The sequence below is a fragment of the Drosophila serrata genome, unplaced genomic scaffold, assembly GCF_035046125.1.
Source record: "Drosophila serrata isolate PLE 108 unplaced genomic scaffold, ASM3504612v1 contig_334, whole genome shotgun sequence".
Lineage (NCBI taxonomy): Eukaryota > Metazoa > Arthropoda > Insecta > Diptera > Drosophilidae > Drosophila > Drosophila serrata.
This window is the reverse complement of record NW_028257232.1, coordinates 2,554,054-2,572,291: the sequence shown is the minus strand read 5'-3', so window position 1 is coordinate 2,572,291 and position 18,238 is coordinate 2,554,054. Positions and strand designations below refer to the sequence as shown.

Genomic DNA, 18,238 nt, shown 5'->3' with positions numbered 1-18,238 from the left:
GTAATGGGTCTTGGCCAGAATCCATCTATCCACCTTCATCTCCGCACTCTCCCCCACTCTATACTTCTTGTATCTTTCATCCATTCAAGCGGCAAGTTGGAAAGTTTGGTCCCGGGCCAGAGATCCCCCGAGGGTCTTTCTCCAATGTGGCTGGTCTTTTGGCTAAGATATGACCACGGATGACCCAGTTCAATGGCTGGAATCTCTTGTGAGCCAGGGTGTTGATGTTACTTTAATTGTTTCCTAATTGCCTTTCGAATTGCGTAGAAAGTCAAGAGAATCGGATGCTGAATGTTTCATAGGAAATTCGCCATGTTTAAGTAATTATTGATTTAAGTTGGTTATTATCTAGAGAGTTGCGGAAATAAAAGAACAATGATCTTAAAAGCCAAATATCTAATGTAACAAGATTTGACAAGTATCAAGCTTGAAACATTTAATAGATTTTCAAGGAATCTTAGATTATTATTTCAAAAACTTAATTATTATTTGGAAATATTCAGAGGATTTAACAAATCTTCTATGCAAGATCTAGTTTTGTTCCTTTAAATTAGAAATAAACAATGGATATATTATATTTAATAATAATAACCCAAATATCTCAGGACCTCTTCGATCTACAGATACCAAATTTGGTATGCAGCTCTTTTAATCCCTTTTAATTAGAAACAAACAGTAATATATTATATTCCATGATCACATACACAGATATCTCAGGACCTATTCGATCTACAGATACCAAATTTGGTATGCAGACTTTTTAATCCCCTTTAATTAGAAACAAACAATCGATATATTATATTCCAAGATAATAACCCAGATATCTCAGGACCTATTCGATCTACAGATACCAAATTTGGTATGCAGACCCTTCCCATGTAATGTTCTCAAGTTCTTACTAGCTTCAACCTCTAGATAAAGTTTAATTAAAAAATTCCAACTTGCTTTGAGGGGGGGCATGGGATATCCCCACCCGCGTGGGATGCCAAAAGTGGTCAGTGCCAAAAAAAAAAAAAAAAACTAGTCTATAGGCGCACATTGCTGTGCCGCCGCATGACACTGACCTCACCTACTAACGGAACCCGGCGAGGAGCCAGTCGGTCGTCAGACGTCGTGAACTCGCCGGGTTGGGCTGACAAACAAGTTTATCCACATCCACATCCCAGAAGCAACCGAAGCAGCATCGGCAGCAGCAGCAACACCAGTGTGAACTCTGGCGGCAGCAGCGATTTTTTGGCTTTATCATCAAACAACAATATCGGTTGGAACTGGGAACTGGGAACTGGGAACTGGCACTGGTCCGAACCTGGACCTGGACCTGGACCTGGACCTGTAGCCAAAGCTGAACCTGAACCTGGGCAGGCTTGGCGGCTTGGTTTGGTGTGGAACCAGAAAGTCAGCCTTCTGGATTAGGTCAAGGATTGAGCTGGAGCTGTGACTGTTGTTGTTGTTGTTGTTGGTGTTGTTGGTGTTGTTGTTTTGGGCCTGCTACCGGTGTGTGGAGTACCTGTTCTTGATGTTGTGTGTTTGGGCTGCGTTTCGGTTTGGTTTCGGTTTCGTTTTCGGTTTCAAAATCCCTCATAAACATGTTTTGTGCTAACTCGCCCGAGATGGTGGGGGGAGGGGTGAATTCTGGACTATTAACAGCTGATGGACTGACTGGTTTCTGTATATAGTATATATAAGTATAAGTAGTACTGTGTTTAATTTCACACAAAGCACCGTTGTAAACAACAGTAAACAAAATACAAAATACAAAACAAAAAAAACAACAACACACAAATATGGTTGCTGCTCTCTGTCGCTGCCTCTGCTGGCGTCGAGGCTTCTTCCACCTGTTGTGTTTGTTGCTTTGTGTGGTTCTGTCGCCGCTGCCGCTGCCGCTGCTGTCGCTGCTGATGAACCTGAGCGCGCTGAGTTATGCAGTTACACGTTTGACATTTGCGAAGGAGTCAAACTAGTTCGACGGCCACGTGTTACTTATTTATTTTTGTATTTCTTTTTTTATTTTTTGCTTGCCTTCCCTTCCCTCCCATTTTTTGTGTGCTTTTTTTTTTGTATTGTGTGTGTGTGTTGTTTGCCCCTTTGCGCTTTTCCGCTTTTGTTGTTTTGTTTGTTTGTTTGTTTGCTGACTGCTTTTTGTGTGTGCTCATCGTTTGAACCCGTTTTTTCTTCAAGTGTGTGCGACAACGGGGGTGTGTTGCCAGGAGAGGGGGCGGGGGGAGGGGTGGGGAGACGGGCGCCAAGCAGACTGCCGCCAGACTGATGCCACTTTTTATTGTGTTGTTGTTGCTGCTGCAGCGAACTTATATTGGTAATTGCCGCCAAAGCAACAGGTGAAAATTAATAAGGTGATTGGCAAAGGGCCCTGTTTCGAAATGCTAAATGGGAATTACCTTCCAAGGCAGCTTAAAGCCATATTTCACACTGTATTTAAAGGGATTAATGGGGTTTATTATGTAGGTGATAATAGAGAGGGGTTTCCAGAGAGTGAAGACAATGAACTTTTAAGAACAAATAGAGTATTTCAATAGAGATTTTATTTATATAGATTTATAACCTTAAAGATTGTTTTTGAATTCTAATTTTTAAATGATTTTGAGCTTAGTTAACTTGAGTTTGGGATGGCTTCTCTTTTTACTAGTGGCCAGTTTTATCTTTTTAAACATATTTACAATACTTTAATAAATTATATAGATAGATAATCCCCATAAACCATAATTTGTAGCTTATGTTTATGTTTTTCCTTTGTTTTATGTTTATGTTTTCCCTTTAAAATAATAGTTTCAAGCTTATAATTATTGCTTCATCTATAAAAGATCATCAGAAATGCATTGAATAACTGCAGAAAGTCTTAAATACAGTATAAAAACCTTAATAAAATTACAAAACATAATATTTTTAAAGATTGCGTGTTGTTTTATCATTGTTATTTTCTTCAAAAAAGTCTTATGCTCATCTAAAAACCAGAATGGCAACAAAGTAAAGGAAATAACTAACTTTGTACAGCTTAGTTTAATAATAATTACTACCTTAATATATCACCTGACAGTTTACACCTTTCTTTTCCCGAACTTCAAGATCTTAGATCTCTGTGCTCCAGTTTGTCTTTCACTCCCCACAAAGACAACACTCTACTGCATCTATATCTCTCTTTTTTCCCACAATTGGTACTAATTATGACCATTGTCTTGTTGTCTAATTGCAGCTGAGCTGAGAACGAAGCGAAGGAAGTTCCTTAGTGCCATAGAATGCGGTAAATTGAAACAACGAACGACACACCAGAAAGACAAACCAACAAATCCAACAAAGAAACTATCCATCTGGAACTGGAGCGAACTACTAAAACTACAACTAAAACAACAAAGTGCCTTCCATCAATCCGTTGATTAGTGATATTTATTATGTTTATACTTGCCAGCAGGAGCAGCATCAGCATCATTAACTCGAACTTGAGCGACCTTCCAAGGATCCAGCATCGATGACCAGTCCACGATCAGTTCATGACCAAGTCAGAGTGCAATCCAGAAGCCAAGTCCGAGTCCAGATCCAAGTCCAAGTCCAGTTCAAATTAGTTCAGTAAGCAGAAGCTAAAGGAGACAGAGCCACAGCGAATAATGTCCACATCCACCGCCACAACGAGCGTCATTACGTCCAACGAGCTCTCGCTGTCCCACGGCCACTCGCACCATAATCTTCACCAGCATCAGCAGCACAGTCGCCTGGGCGTGGGTGTTGGTGTGGGTATCCTGAGTGACGCCTCTCTGTCCCCCATTCAGCAGGGTACCGGAGGCAACAACGGAGGAGGAGGAGGCGGCGGAGGAGGAGGAGGCAATAACAACAACAACAACAACAACAGCTCACCGCTGGCACCCAACGGTGTACCGCTCCTGACCACAATGCATCGATCACCGGACTCACCACAGCCGGAGCTGGCCACCATGACGAATGTGAATGTTCTGGACCTGCACACGGACAACTCCAAGCTGTACGACAAGGAGGCTGTCTTTATCTATGAGACACCCAAGGTGGTAATGCCACCGGATGGTGGACCAGGTGGCGGTGGCGGTAGTAATCCCGATGAGGGTCATGCCATCGATGCCAGGATTGCAGCCCAAATGGGTAACCAGCAGCAGCAGCAGCAGCAGCAGACGGAACACCAGCCGCTGGCCAAGATCGAGTTCGATGAGAATCAGATCATCCGCGTCGTGGGTCCAAATGGAGAGCAGCAGCAGATCATCTCGCGGGAGATCATCAACGGGGAGCATCACATCCTCTCCCGCAACGAGGCCGGCGAGCACATCCTCACGCGCATCGTTAGCGATCCCTCCAAGCTGATGCCCAACGACAACGCGGTGGCCACCGCCATGTACAATCAGGCCCAGAAGATGAACAATGACCATGGTCAGGGTAATGTCTATCAGACCTCTCCCCTGCCCCTGGACGCCTCCGTGCTCCACTACAGTGGGGGCAATGACAGCAACGTGATCAAGACGGAGGCGGACATCTATGAGGACCACAAGAAGCATGCAGCTGCCGCGGCAGCAGCAGCAGCAGCCGCCGCCGCCGGCGGTGGTCCCATCATCTACACCACCTCCGATCCCAATGGAGTGGTGAAGCAGCTGCCACACCTGTCCGTGCCCCAGAAACTCGATCCGGATCTGTATCAGACGGACAAGCATATCGATTTGATCTACAACGACGGCAGCAAGACGGTTATTTACTCCACCACGGATCAGAAGGGTCTCGAGATATACTCGGGCGGCGACATTGGCAGCCTGGTCTCCGACGGCCAGGTGGTTGTCCAGGCCGGACTTCCCTATGCCACCGCCACGGGTGCCGGCGGACAGCCTGTCTACATAGTGGCCGATGGCGCCCTGCCCGCCGAAGTGGAGGAGCATCTGCAGAGGTGAGTGCACTTTCCGAAATAATTGTGATAACTTTAAGGGGGTTCCCAAGAAATGGTTTAAAATTTGATATTAATTTGGAAAGCGTTTACAGTTCACAGAATGCTACAAAAGTGAAGGTCATGGGTTCATCCTTAGATACATAAAATATTTTATTCAATACTTCAAAACATTAAGACTATTTATTGTAGATTTAAAAAATGTAGTATCCATAAGATCTATAATCTTAAACAAGAAAAGAAACAAAACTTCGGGAAGTCCAAGTTAATACAACCTTGAATTTAAATAATTAAGCTTTAAATATGCGCATTCTGTGATCTATAATTTTATATGACAATTTTTTCAACAAAATCAAATTTTAAAATACTCATAACTAAGCTAAAAACACATTAAATTTAATTCGGCAAACTTTCTCATGTTAGTTTTTATAAGGTTAACAAATCTGCATACTTCGTTTTAAAATTTACAACAATTAAAATTTTGACAAATTTTTTGACAATTTTAACGATGTAACCCCTTAAAAAATTTTTAAAAATTTGAAAAAAATCATTTTTTCCCAAACATGGCTAAATCAACTCAATTTTTGATGCTGATTAAGAATATATATAATTTATAGGGTCGGAAATGACTCCTTCGTTGATTATCACCAAGAACACATAAAAAGTGTACCTTTTAAGAATTATAGATAAATATTTTTGTATGATAATTTTTTGCGAAATTCACAGTTTTTTAAATGTCATAACATGATGAAAAATTCATTAATTTCAATTCGGAAAGCAATCCTATGCTACTTTTTTTTAGTTTAATAAATCTGCATACTCAATTTAAAATTTTAAAGAATTACAAATTTTGTCATATTTTTTTGACAATTTTAACGATGTAACCCCTTTTAAAATTTCGGAAAATTTTTGAAAATGTAGTTTTTGACCAGACATGGCTAGATCGATTCGCCTGTTGATGCTGATCAAGAATATATATGGTTTATAGGGTCGGAAATGACTCCTTCACTACGTTTTAAGCTTCTGACTGAAATTATAATACCCTGCGAAAAGAGTATATTGATACCCTTGCTAGGGTATAAAAGATCGATCCTTTAATGAAATTTCTTAATAATATTATTATTTCTTTTAATTGACATTATAAAATATCGAATTCATTTTCCAGAAGCTAAGAATTTATTATCCTTAAAACTATATTTCTATATATAAAATAAGTTCAGAAATTGACCCCTCTCTAATGACCCTATTTGCTGCTGTGTTCTCGTAATTGCCCACAAGGGGCGTTGAGCTTCCCAAGGGGTCGTCTTGGTAGTTTTTCTTTCTTTTTTTTGGCAAAGGGTTGACCTTCTGCCAAGTGCTACCTTTTGTGTGTTACTAAAGGCTATGTTGTGCCCCTTAATTAGTGGCTTAATTGGGACTCTTGGGGGGTTCAAAGTTAGGGTTCTTCGAGTCATTCTTGGTAGGAGGTATTGTTGCAAAAAGTTTTTAAAGAGTATAGGGATATATTAAGAATATAACTTCCTTAAACCTATATATGATAAGGAATTATTATTTGAAGTAAATGAATATCGGATATTACTTATCAGTAATATCAAGTTTGTAGAGTTCTTCCAATGCATTTAAAGATATAACTTAAAATAAAGAGTTTATTAAGACTGCTTAAAAAATTTAAAGAACAAAGAGCAAATCAAAGAGTTTTTCATAGGTAAAGCGTTGTTTTTTTCAGCAATTATTATTAAAATTTCTTATATATTTCATGTCTTTAAAATAAAACTTTAGAAATTAATCTTACCCTCTTAGGAATCTTCAGTTCTTGATCACAATTTTCAACACAAAATAAAACACCTAGAAGAAAAAAAAGAAACCAAAAATAAATATAAAGAATCACTCAAGAGTTTATAACATATATTAATCCTAGAATTACATATAAAACGATATCCCTGAGACAACTTAAACTCAAATAGATGTATTCATTGGAGCGCCTTTTCTATCGGCAACATAAATCTCGACTAATTGCCTTCGTCATTGGCGGCACAGAAGAGTGGGTCGGTTGCCACATCAACATCTTAATTGGGGACACAGGCTGTGGCAGAGAGGCAGAGTCTTTTGGCTACCATTCGATGGTGGTGCGGCTCTTTGGTCTCCTCGGTCTTCTGGTCCTTTCAAATCAATGTTTGTCATTTGCATTTCTCATACATTTGAATTAACCGCGCGCACATTTTACTGTTAATTATTGCGATAGGCCAACGGCAACGCCAGCGCATTCTGGCCACTTCTATCCATACCCATTCCATGGCCCAAACATTGAGTTCAAGCCGGGAGTCCTCCGTCCTCCCCACCCATCGGTGGCCATTCCCCAATGGCTCCCCAAGAAACCCCATTTTCCCCCCCTCCTGAGTGGAATGACAGCTTCCGTTGTAACTGTTTATTCTATACGTTATTGCTGCCCCTGCAACAGGCAACAACTTTGGCATTCTGTGGCGTGCATCGAATGTGCAAGTAGGCGAGAGCTAATAACACCCAGAGTTCCACAAGCGACCACGGAAACCCAGGCCTCCTCCTGCATCCTCCATCCTCCATCCTCCTTCTGGCATCCCATCCGATCCGCCTGGCAATTCATTTTAGAGCAGGCATGGTGTGGTATGCGCGGGTAATAAAAATTTGAATATAAATTAATCTAATAGAGAACCGTTAGCGAGGTGAGATGCAAGCGCAGCCTCCTTGAGCAAGGTGCCGCCGCCTTGGAGCAGCAGCAACTAAGTCATCGTCATCTCCATGGATCGTTTGGATCGTTGTTGCATCGCTCTTGCTCGGATCGTTTGGATCTTTTGGATCGCCACTGCAACGCCATCGCATCTGCATCTGCAGAGAGACCATCTTCGCTCCTTCTCCCCAGCTTCCTCCTCCTTCTATGTGAGTTTACACAGAGAGAAAATAAAAGGGTAGAAGTTGGGAAAGTATCAACTAAATGATCCATGATGATCATGGGTCTTTAGAGATATTCCTTTCCTTAGGTTGCAGTTTGGCATGATGGAAAAGGTCAATATATCGATAATGTATCAACATTTAAAGTGAAAGTTGATATAAAATACAATCTTTAGACATTTCGAACTTCTTTTTGATATATTTTCATATTATTCATTCCACATATTAGACGATTTGAACTTATTTTCGTCATATTTTTTCAATTTAAGTTATATATTGTGTTATTCCGAAATAGGACAAGTTAAAATAAGCGATTGGGATATATGTATCTATCCTTCAAGGTAAATTACTAACTCAAATATGGTATTATTTCAAGGGTTTCAAACTACCTTTACCTTTAAATAAACTATTGATTTACTTCACAGGAAAAAGAAGTTCAAATAAATATATAAATAAAGAAGTTCCTATGCTTTGGATTATATTAATCCCATTTCTTAAAGTAATTAAGGGTTTTCTAATAATAAAATATTTCATTTCTAAGTAAAATAAGTGAAAAATATTTTATATTTTCTTAAGAAGTCTCTATACTTTATGGGTTATTTTTATCCCTTTCAAGAAATCAAACTTCTCGAGCTTAGAATCTCTTTTCCAACCTCAGTTTCCATCTCTTTCAGTGCATGGTTCTAATGCCAATGTCCCATCCTGTTATAGAGGAGGTTGCTGCAGCATCAGCAGCAGCAGCATCAACTGCAACAACAGCAACATTGCCTGGTTGGTTTTGGCCAACGCGGCGTGCATGTTGCATGCGCGGCAAGGTCCATAAATAACGACAAAATTGCGTTTCCGCATATGGACCGAGCAAACGTCGTCTTCTTCGTCTTCGATTCGGACTTGGACTCAGAGACTCAAAGACTCAAAGACTCACAGACTCAGACTCAGACTCAGACTTGGACTGAGACTCAGTTTGGGTTTGGGTTTGGAGTTTTGGCATGTGGCCCGTTTGGCTGGACCTTGCGTGTTGCTCTTGGCTTTGGCCTCGCACTCTCTTGGCTCGGATCTCGGCCTCGGTTGATGTACAGTTTGTTTTGTTTGCTGGCCCCCATGATAAGCAGCTGAGGACATGTCCACAGCATCCACATCCACATCCACATCCCCATCCCAAGTCACATCCAACGTCTGCCTGATGCTTGCCAAAAGTGTTCGGCTTGCCACGTTTTCATTAAAGTCAAATTAAAGCGGCGACAGAGACAGATCGAACTGGGGATGGCTTGGACTTGACTGGAGATGGGGCCACAAGCTGCATCTGTATGGGATTTTTTTATTTTATTTTTTTGTATATATATAAGCCTGACTGACCTTTGTTTCGAGCCATCCTTTCCATTGTGTCTGTCTGTCACCGCATAACATATCCCTTGCAGCGTCTTAATTTACACCATGCAACAGGGTTTTTGATTTACAAGCAGATGGGTGAAAGGTGTATAAAAAATTTCAAGGATAATTCGAGAAAATTATAGTTTTTTTTTAAAGAAACTCTTTGTTACTTATTTAAACCCTAAATTATATTATAATTGTCAATTTTATTTAATTCTTAAATTATTTTATATGGTAAACAAGAAAGAAAGCTTCTGGAAACTATAATTTTTATACTTTTGCAGAGAAAAAATATCATATCTAAGCCAAAAATGTATTAATTTCAAATCGGAAAGCGTTCCTATGCTAGTTTTTCTTTGATTTATAAATTTGCATACTCCATTTAAAATGTTAAAAAATTCATATTTTTACAATTTTTTTTTTTGTTGATTTTTATCCTCATAAAATTTGGAAAAAAATTAAAAAAAATATTATCACCCAAACACGGCTAGATCGACTAGGATTATTATACGGATCAAGAGTATATATGATTTATAGGGTCGGAAATGATTTCTTCACTGCGTTCCGTGCTTCTGATACCCTGTAAGGGTATTAAAGGTTGACAAAAACAAAAAACTATTCTAGAATTATTTAATTTCTAAAAATAAACAATGATAAAATTCATTCTTTGCTTAAATACCTTTGGGAAATTCAACAAGAAAGCTTTTCCTTGAGAAACCCATCAATTATTTAAAAATTAAAATATTTAACTAATTAAAGTCCTACCACAAAAATCACGCTTTCCAAAAGGGAACGCCTTTTCAAAGCTTAAAGCTTCCATTAAACACAACAATTCAAATGCCAAAAAGCTCAAGCGAAATAAAAACCCAACGAAATTGCATTTACCAACTGCAGCCTTCGGGCCAGGCTGAGAGTGGCTTATAAAAAGCCTTTACGATCCCCCAAATTAGCCAGATTATTCGGTTGAGTTGAGTGCAAAGCAATGTACGCGTTTTTATGTTTTTACTATTCTCGCCATTTAAGCAATAAAACAATTTTATTGTTTATGCACATTTTTCCATTATTTAGCCGCACGAAGAGTTATGCAACAGCGGAATATGGATTCATAAATATACATATATAATTTCATTAATTGCCGAACGGAAAACAATTCCCGGTATTGCAACTCAATTTTGGCAATTATTATTTAGATTTAAGGCCCAACTACCTTCTTAATTGAAACCAATCACTAAAGATGCAAAATTTATTATTATAGTCACTCAATAATTTGCTGAAAATCAACGAAAGTCGATAATCCATAAAATATATCTCGAAATTGATAACGACGTCATAAAGCGCTGAATACTGAAATTTGCATTTCCTTTCTTATACAAATTACCCTTTGACATTTGATAGAGTTATTAATAGAATATCTTCCAACGTAAAGTTTTAAAGAAAACAAATTTCGTATTCAAATTCAAGCGGAGCTTAAAGTGCAATAATATTTGATGGCCATGAAAATAAATTAATAATAATTAATGACGAAATCGTTCGCGTTGTGTTCTTCCCAAAAAAATATACAAACTTTGACATTTGCCAAGGCATAAGACATGATATATATATTGTACATGGAATTTAAGTTAATTACCATTAACTTTAGGCCCTAGTTTTGTAGCTTAGTGCAAAGCGTGACAGAGAGAGAGAGGGACCTTTTCCTTATTGCTATATGCGGAAACCCCACAAATTGTGCGAAATGCGAATGCATTTTGTGAAATTTCCATACACAAGGATAACCTTCGGGTTTAGCCTTCTGATATGACAGTGTTCGCGGTCACTCTCAACTGGAGATATATACATATATACTTTATATAGTATATATATATTGCCCACACATCTCTGCTTACTTTCACTTTAGCCGCTCATATTAAATTTCTGAGCTGTAAAACATATATTTTTGCTCGTTTTTTTTGGTTGGTTTTTTTCCTCCTTTATTTTATTTTAATTTTTTATATCAAATCGGGGGAATAGCGACACTTTTAGTGACTCTTATCGTTTGTATAGAACGCGACTGTGTCTCTCCCCCTGCCCCCCCTGTCTCTCGGTATCTCTCCCCCCATGTTAGCCCCTTGATTGACAATATTTCAATATTTTTACTGTTGTCGCCGTTTCACAGCCTCCGGGGGCCAAAAGGAGGTGCGGCAATGAAGCGGGCAGAGACACAGACCCCAAGTCACTGTCACGCATGCGCTTGCAAATGGAGCATTTCTATACACTTTCTTGAAGGTGGGGTATGTGGGTTACTTGAGAGAAAATTTACTAAAAATGATATAATATTAGAGGAAATGAATTGAGAGATTTTAACACATTTAAATGCTTTACATTTCATTATAATCTTTGTTAAAAAATAGGAATAGGGTAAAGCAAATAGATAAAGATGATCAAAATCAATACAATTTTAAGCTATTAATGGGTAGCAAAAATTCTAACAAGAATAGAATTAGTTTACCATAAATAAAAATATGTTAGTATATAAATGTTATAAAACAAAATTTAAATACGAGATCTATGGGGTTTTCCTTTCTTCTTTCATTTCCTGCATAATTTAAATTAATTAAATAGGAAATTTGTTTAAACACAATGTATTAAATACAGTTCATAGTGCTACTGTTTTCAATAAAATTTCTATATGAAAAAAGGGAATAATAATTATATTATAAAATATAAATAATACAGAAAATATTTAAGAGATTCCTGCAAAAGAGAGTATCCCAAATTCGTTGAGCTAATCAAATGAATTTTCTAGTTGTTGTTATTGCCTTTTGGTCTCTTGCTTCTCATTTTATTATTATTAATATTAAAAGGTGCAACAGCGTTTGGACATTTTGATACAAAAACAAACCTGTTCACCTGCGCAGTCTACCTGCAGTCGATATAGAGGCTTTCAAGAGCGAAAGAGAGGGCTATACTCAGCTAGAAAGAGAGCGATATACAAGAGAGAGAGAGACAGAGACAGAGACGACGTTGAGGAGACAAGAAAGAAACATGTTAACACAATTCAGCGTCTCATACGCTGCTTTCGACGGTGTCGCCTGTTGTTCTTGTATTTAAGCTTCTTGTTGTTGTTGTTGCTTTTGCTTTAATTTGTTGTTGTTTTTTGCTGGTGCTGCTAGTGTTGTTGTTGTTGTTATTGCTATTTAATTTGTTGTTATTTTTTAAGTCTCTCCGCTCCATTCCACACTCCAAAACTCTGAATTGGCGCTACAAGTTTATCGAACGCTCAAAGTGGTTTTCAGTTGATATCGAAAAGCCACAAGGTCGACAACAGCATCAAGTTTATATATATAAATCTAAATATATATATGTGTGCTGTATACATAGGCTTACTTACATATAGCAACATTTGTTTATATGTTCTTTAATGTTGTTGTTCTCCGAAAGAATCGAGAAGGCGCCTAATCGGCTTAAACTTAAATTATCTGTCGGTCTCGGTTTCGATCTCGATCGGTGTTCGATATTCGTTCGGTTATTCGGTAAAGTGTTTATGGAAATTGTCTTAAAAAAAATGAAGTGAAGTGTTATCAGTTGTCCAGTCGGTGGTGATCTAGTGATCGATCTGTGGATCTCAGGGGGAAATCCCTTCAATTCTTTACCATGCAGGAGGCGACGAGCACTACGAATTATGCCTTATCATATACGGATTGGATGTCCGAGCCACGGTACAAGGATTCAGAAGATCCTGTCGCAGATCACGTCCATGTGTTGGCATTATCTTTGTGAATTTATATAGTAACTGATAAATCAGAGACGGAGATAATCTGTGTGTGTGTGTCTGCGTTGAAGGATCTGAAGAGTGTGTCTCGCTTCTACGGATTGTGTAACTTTTATAAGCTTGCTGCTAAGCTTTTGGATTGCCCTCTCTCTCTCTCGCTCTCTCTATCTCTCTATCTCTCTTTAGGCCTCTCTGGGAGTACACTGAGAGAAATGTCAAATTTATGTGTTATAAGCTTTTTCTTTTTCTTTTGAAAAAATAGCAGAAGAAAGTATATTTGTCCTTACAAGATTCATAGATACATGCATTTTCAAGCATTTCTTAAGCCACTTAAGGCGATTCGATTTAGACATCTTTGTTTTTCAGTATGTTCCTTTGGGTTTTAGTCCTTCTGACAGTTTGTCCTTTAATCTATTTATTTTCTATATATCTGAGACTATAAGTGCTACAACTATAATCTTATAAGCTTTACTAACTATGTATATAGGTCTTAATTTGAAAATATTTAATAAAACGTATCTATTATCTTAATTTTTGAAGGAAAGTACAAGGATTATTTCTATTATGAAATTAACGATTTCAAATTATATTAGAAATCTTTTAAATAGAATTTTTCTTTAAGTGGAAACCCCCCTTCTCTCTATCGAAGTGTATCTGAATCTCCCATTTCCAATATGGCAGCAACTGCGCCCCTGTATCGTTGCTGAATATACTATATATATATATATATACACATATGTTATAATATCAAAGTATCTGTGTAGCTCGGGCTTTCGGCTGTATCTGCTGATAATATTGTAGTAATTAATGCGATACGAATGAGAAATTTATTGCCCACGCCCGAGCAACGCTGCTGGCCATCGCCCAGCATTGCCGCATCTCCCCAGACTCCCCGATCCCCGGGGCCATTTGCATAAAATATGATCATGTAAATGACACAGACAAAAAAAAAAAACAAAAAAAAAACAAAAAAAACACAAAAATACAACAACAAAAAGGGGGAAAAAGAAAAGGAAAAATAAAAAGAAAGACCAAGTAAAATGACAGAAAGAAACCAAATACACAAAAGCGACCAACCAAAAATAATGCCTTAAGAGTTGATCATTTTCTCTGCGTGAAGCGCAGCCATTTCCCAATCCCAATACCAATTCCAATACCAATTCCAATCAGAATCTTGAGAGGTTTCTCACGAGGTCCGAGAAAGCGGCAGATGCCGCAAGGATGCGCCGAAAGGGACAACAATTAATGGACCTTTGGCCGCCGTGGCATTTCTACATCTGTTATTGTCTCGCTCGATCGTTCGAAGGGGTTGAAAACTGTGGGCCTTGATTTACCTAAGAGTCCTATATCCCTCCTTGTCCTTGTCCGCTCGCCTCTTATGCAAATCAGCCAGGACGCAGGACCCTCGGCTAGGCAATAGAAAGGAAAAGGGGTGGCTGCACCGGACAGCGGTCTGAATGGGACCGATGAGGTGCGATGTCCAACGTTGAGAAACAATGACAAAAGGCGCACAGCAGCCACTCGGCCGTGACAAATGCCCAGGGGGAGAAGGAGAAGGATAAGGATAAGAAAAGCCCAATCTCCTACGGACTCTGTGTCCTGTGAATCCTTTTCAGCTCCGTTTGGCTGAAAGCATTATGCAAATGAGATGCATTGTTTCCCCTACTCGTCCTTTATCTCTCTCGGACGGTGTCCGAGTAAAACGTCGTTGTCTTCTCCTCCCCTTCGATATCAATAATAATGATGATGATGATTCCTTGGCCGTTACGGCCGCGAGGTCCTTGCTTGGGATTTCCCTCTCTTGGTGCTCCCTGGTCTTTGGTAATCCCAAATGCGGCAGCTGCCGCGTAAGTTCCGTAAACTGGTTACCTTTTCCGCGGATCACTTGCCTTGGGCCAGCACTTCCCAGGCTCGCCGAGATTTCAGATTGCGATAGAGACCACAGTGTCCTGCCTACTTTTTCCTTTTTCCATTCTTAAATCTTTAAACTTTGTATGCTTTCAGGTGGCAGAAAGTGCCCAGCAGGGTTGCCATTTTTTGTATGTTAGGGTTGTGTTTTTTGCTTTTATTAAGCTTTGTTTTCGCAAAATCGCTTGCTACTTGTTGCACAATCGCCAGACTCCGCGGGAATCGCTCCCAGAGAGGCTGGACTTACTCTTGGTCGAGGTGTTGGCCTAATCACAGGCTCACAAATCCTTGCACTTAGCTCAAAGGAAAATATGGGTTAAAATTAAAGGAAATCGGGGAGATACTCTTTCAAAGAGGAGATACCCTTTTTTGACAAGGTTTGAGGCATAAATAAAGAAAGACTTATAAAGGGAAAACAAAATACTACTTTTTCTTAAGAATTTCCTACATTTTATATGGTTTTTGAGAGGTTTTTTAATTTTTTAAATCATTTAAAATATTTTTCACAGATATTTATAGCAAAGTTGTCTAGTAAATGTCAAAGACTTCATAGAGAAAATATTATTTGCATGAAGGTTATGACTTTTTCAAGCTAATAAATCAAATCATACATTGAAATATGCAAATTATAAACGACCTTAATTAATTTTACAATTTGATTAACCATTTTATAGTCTTTTTATAGGGATTAAAGGCAGGCATTCAAAGCAGGCATGACTTGGCTTTATAGTTTTATTGTTTACTTATGAAAATTATACGGAAAAGTATGGAAAATTGGAAAATAATATTTTTGTTCAATTAAAATACTTTTAAAACATTCTTAAGAAAAAGTTTACATTGAAAGTTCTAGAAAAGTAGATAAAAGTTCATGATAAAAGTGAGTTTTTGTTTTTAAAGTTTGATAAAAAATATTTCGACTGTAAATTACTTTATAAAAACCCAAGAAAATCCCCTTGGTTCCCACTTCTTTAATTAATCCAACTTGTGAGTTGCTTAAATCCGATTTTGATTAAGAATTTTATATGCAACGACCGCATCCGGAAGTCACTTCCTCTTTCCTGTTACATAAATCTGCAAATATGAGTTATACCCCGACAAATTCTGCGAGTAAAAAAAAAATAGCTTCATGGGAAATAAATAATTAGTGAATAAATGCTGCTGCTGCGGACCACTTGCAGAGTCCAGGGGCGGCGGGCCAAAAGGGGCGTTGCCCGAAGTGCTAACAAAAAGTTGACGCTTTTTTATTTCGGGGAACGCTCTTTGGTGTTTTTTTCTCTTGGTTTTTGTTTCTCTTGGTTTTTTGTTTTCATTTGATGGCGCTAATAGCGCTAAACGAATCAATTCCGATGCCGAAAGCAGTAAAAAGTTGCCGCAAAACTTACAAATCCGTAACTGAGACGAAGACACACACACTTGAGCCCGGCGATATTATCAGACAGACGACGCACCTGGCCCGAAATTGATTATGTAAATAGAAAATAAATAGAAATGAAAATGCTAATGATGCTGCCAAAAAAACCAAATGCACGCACATGGGCGTTGTCTGCGATTGTCTCTTTGCCACGCCCAGTTTGAATTTAAAAAATAATTAAACCCAAAACAAAACCCCCTCAAATAGGCGAGGCTTCAGCTTGGATCCACAAAGTGATCAGCAGGAGCTCCTTCATAATCACTACTATCATGCCAGTGAGCCGGTCAAGGAGCCGGGTTTGGGTTTGATCCATCAGGATCAGGATCAGGATCATCAGCAGCATCAGGAACAGCAGCATCATCATCATCATCACCAGCTGCATCATCATGTTCCCCTGACCGCCGCTGGTCTGATGCAGGCCGTTGCCGCAGAGATCCAGTTGGGGGAACAGCAGGAGCAACTTCCACCACAGCACTCCAATCCTTCCGAGAATAGTGCCTATCCCATCTATAGTTATTATCGAAGTGAGGATGATAAGGAGAGTCATGATTCGCCAGGCGATATCGCTTGGAGGTAAGTCTCCAAATGGGACAAGGATCACATCAGGATCCGAAAACGGAAAATGGGTTTTAAAAAGGAGAAGAAGTTTTGAAACGAACTTGGGTGTTATTTATAAGGAATTTATTAATCAAGGTATAAATTCCTAATCATTAATATTATAAACTATCAGCCTACTAATTTATAATCTTCTTAAAAGGTTACTTAAAGATCAAGCTTAGGGAGTTTATATTAAAGATTTATCTTTAGTTAAAAGAAACTAAGATAATTACTTTAGTTTACTTTTTCCTATAAATTTGAATTAAAAGACTTTCTTGATAAATTTATTTTAACTTGGCAAGGTTAACTTTAACCTTTAGAAGAATTCTTAAACGTGTTTCGAACTAAAGCAAGAATTTATGCTCCTTTAAATATATATTATTACAAATGACAATAAAGAAAACTATTTTCGGTATAACGAAGTTTAAATTCCCATGCAGTTTGCAATTAAATTAAAGTATTAAATCAGAAATCAATCATAAGTAAGCTTAGGATATTCGGATTCGATATTTATTTATATTTTTATATGACAAATTTGTCGAAAATTCAAAGTTTAAAAAACTCATAACTAAGCCAAAAATTGATTAATTTCAATTCGGAAAGCGTTCCTATGCTAGTTTTTGGTTGATTAATAAATCTGGACACTTAATTTAAAATGTAAAAAAAATATTTTTTTAACATTATTTTTTTTTAATTTAATCCTCATAAAATTCAGAAAAAATATAAAAAAAATATTTTCTTTCAAACATGCCTAGATCGATTCGCCTTTTTATGCTGATCAAGAATATATGATTTATAGGGTCGGAAATGGCTTATTCATCAAGAATACCTAAAATATGTCCATTATAGGAACTTAAGATCAATATTTTGGTTAGATAATTATTTTTGGGAAAATCGCACTTTTCCAAATATCATAACTTAGCCAAAAATGCATTGATTTTAAATCGGAAAGCGTTCCTCTGCTAGTTTTTATGAGGGTAATAAATCTGCATACAATTTGCAATGTTAAAAAATTGATTTTTTTACCTTTTTCTTATATTTTTCCCGCTCATAAAATGTTGAAAAAATTAAAAAAAAAAATATTTTCTTTCAAACATGCCTAGATCGATTCGTCTTTTTATGCTGATCAAGAATATATATGATTTATAGGGTCGCAAATGACTCCTTCACTGCGTTACAAGCTTCTGACTGAAATTATAATACTCAGTAAGGGCATTAAAAAGGATTCTGTTTTTTAGTTTATGCTTGTTTAAATTTAACCCGTACCTTTTCTAACCCCTAGTAAACAAACTCTAAACACCACTCAAAATATTTCATAACTCCTCATCATCGTAAACTTGAAAACATTTTCATTTTCTTCCGAATTTTTTGT

General features: G+C 37.9%; 3 protein-coding genes across 16 annotated transcripts in view; 2 read left to right on the top strand and 1 right to left on the bottom strand.

Moving 5' to 3' along the window:
* Positions 1 to 18,238, bottom strand: part of LOC110177919 (uncharacterized) — a 65,722-nt gene that overhangs the window by 9,804 nt on the left and 37,680 nt on the right. For 5 of the 8 annotated variants that reach the window (XM_086837618.1, XM_086837617.1, XM_086837625.1 and 2 more), the window contains one exon: positions 6,699 to 6,751. The exons of 2 other annotated variants lie outside the window; for them this stretch is intronic. Coding sequence is in view for 1 of the 6 variants with exons in the window: in XM_086837616.1 (XP_086693742.1) it covers positions 6,699 to 6,751; positions 9,188 to 9,212 (78 nt within the window). In the remaining 5 variants the exon portion in view is untranslated. Of the gene's footprint in view, positions 1 to 6,698; positions 6,752 to 9,187; positions 9,228 to 18,238 lie in introns of those variants that run through there. One more of the 8 variants, XM_086837616.1, reaches the window with a different exon arrangement.
* Positions 1 to 18,238, top strand: part of grh (grainy head) — a 51,407-nt gene that overhangs the window by 5,571 nt on the left and 27,598 nt on the right. For 5 of the 7 annotated variants that reach the window (XM_020944890.2, XM_020944889.2, XM_086837606.1 and 2 more), the window contains exon 2: positions 3,209 to 4,909. In XM_020944890.2, coding sequence (XP_020800549.2) covers positions 3,618 to 4,909 — 1,292 coding nt within the window. In that variant the 5' untranslated portion in view covers positions 3,209 to 3,617. Of the gene's footprint in view, positions 1 to 3,208; positions 4,910 to 11,001; positions 12,898 to 16,476; positions 16,843 to 18,238 lie in introns of those variants that run through there. The other 2 variants (XM_020944891.2, XM_086837613.1) reach the window with 1 other exon arrangement.
* LOC147642914 (uncharacterized) lies at positions 7,682 to 9,109 on the top strand. Its single transcript, XM_086837685.1, has 4 exons — positions 7,682 to 7,819; positions 8,543 to 8,757; positions 8,796 to 8,974; positions 9,006 to 9,109. Exons 1-4 carry the CDS (start codon positions 7,682 to 7,684, stop codon positions 9,107 to 9,109), a joined length of 636 nt encoding a protein of 211 aa, XP_086693811.1.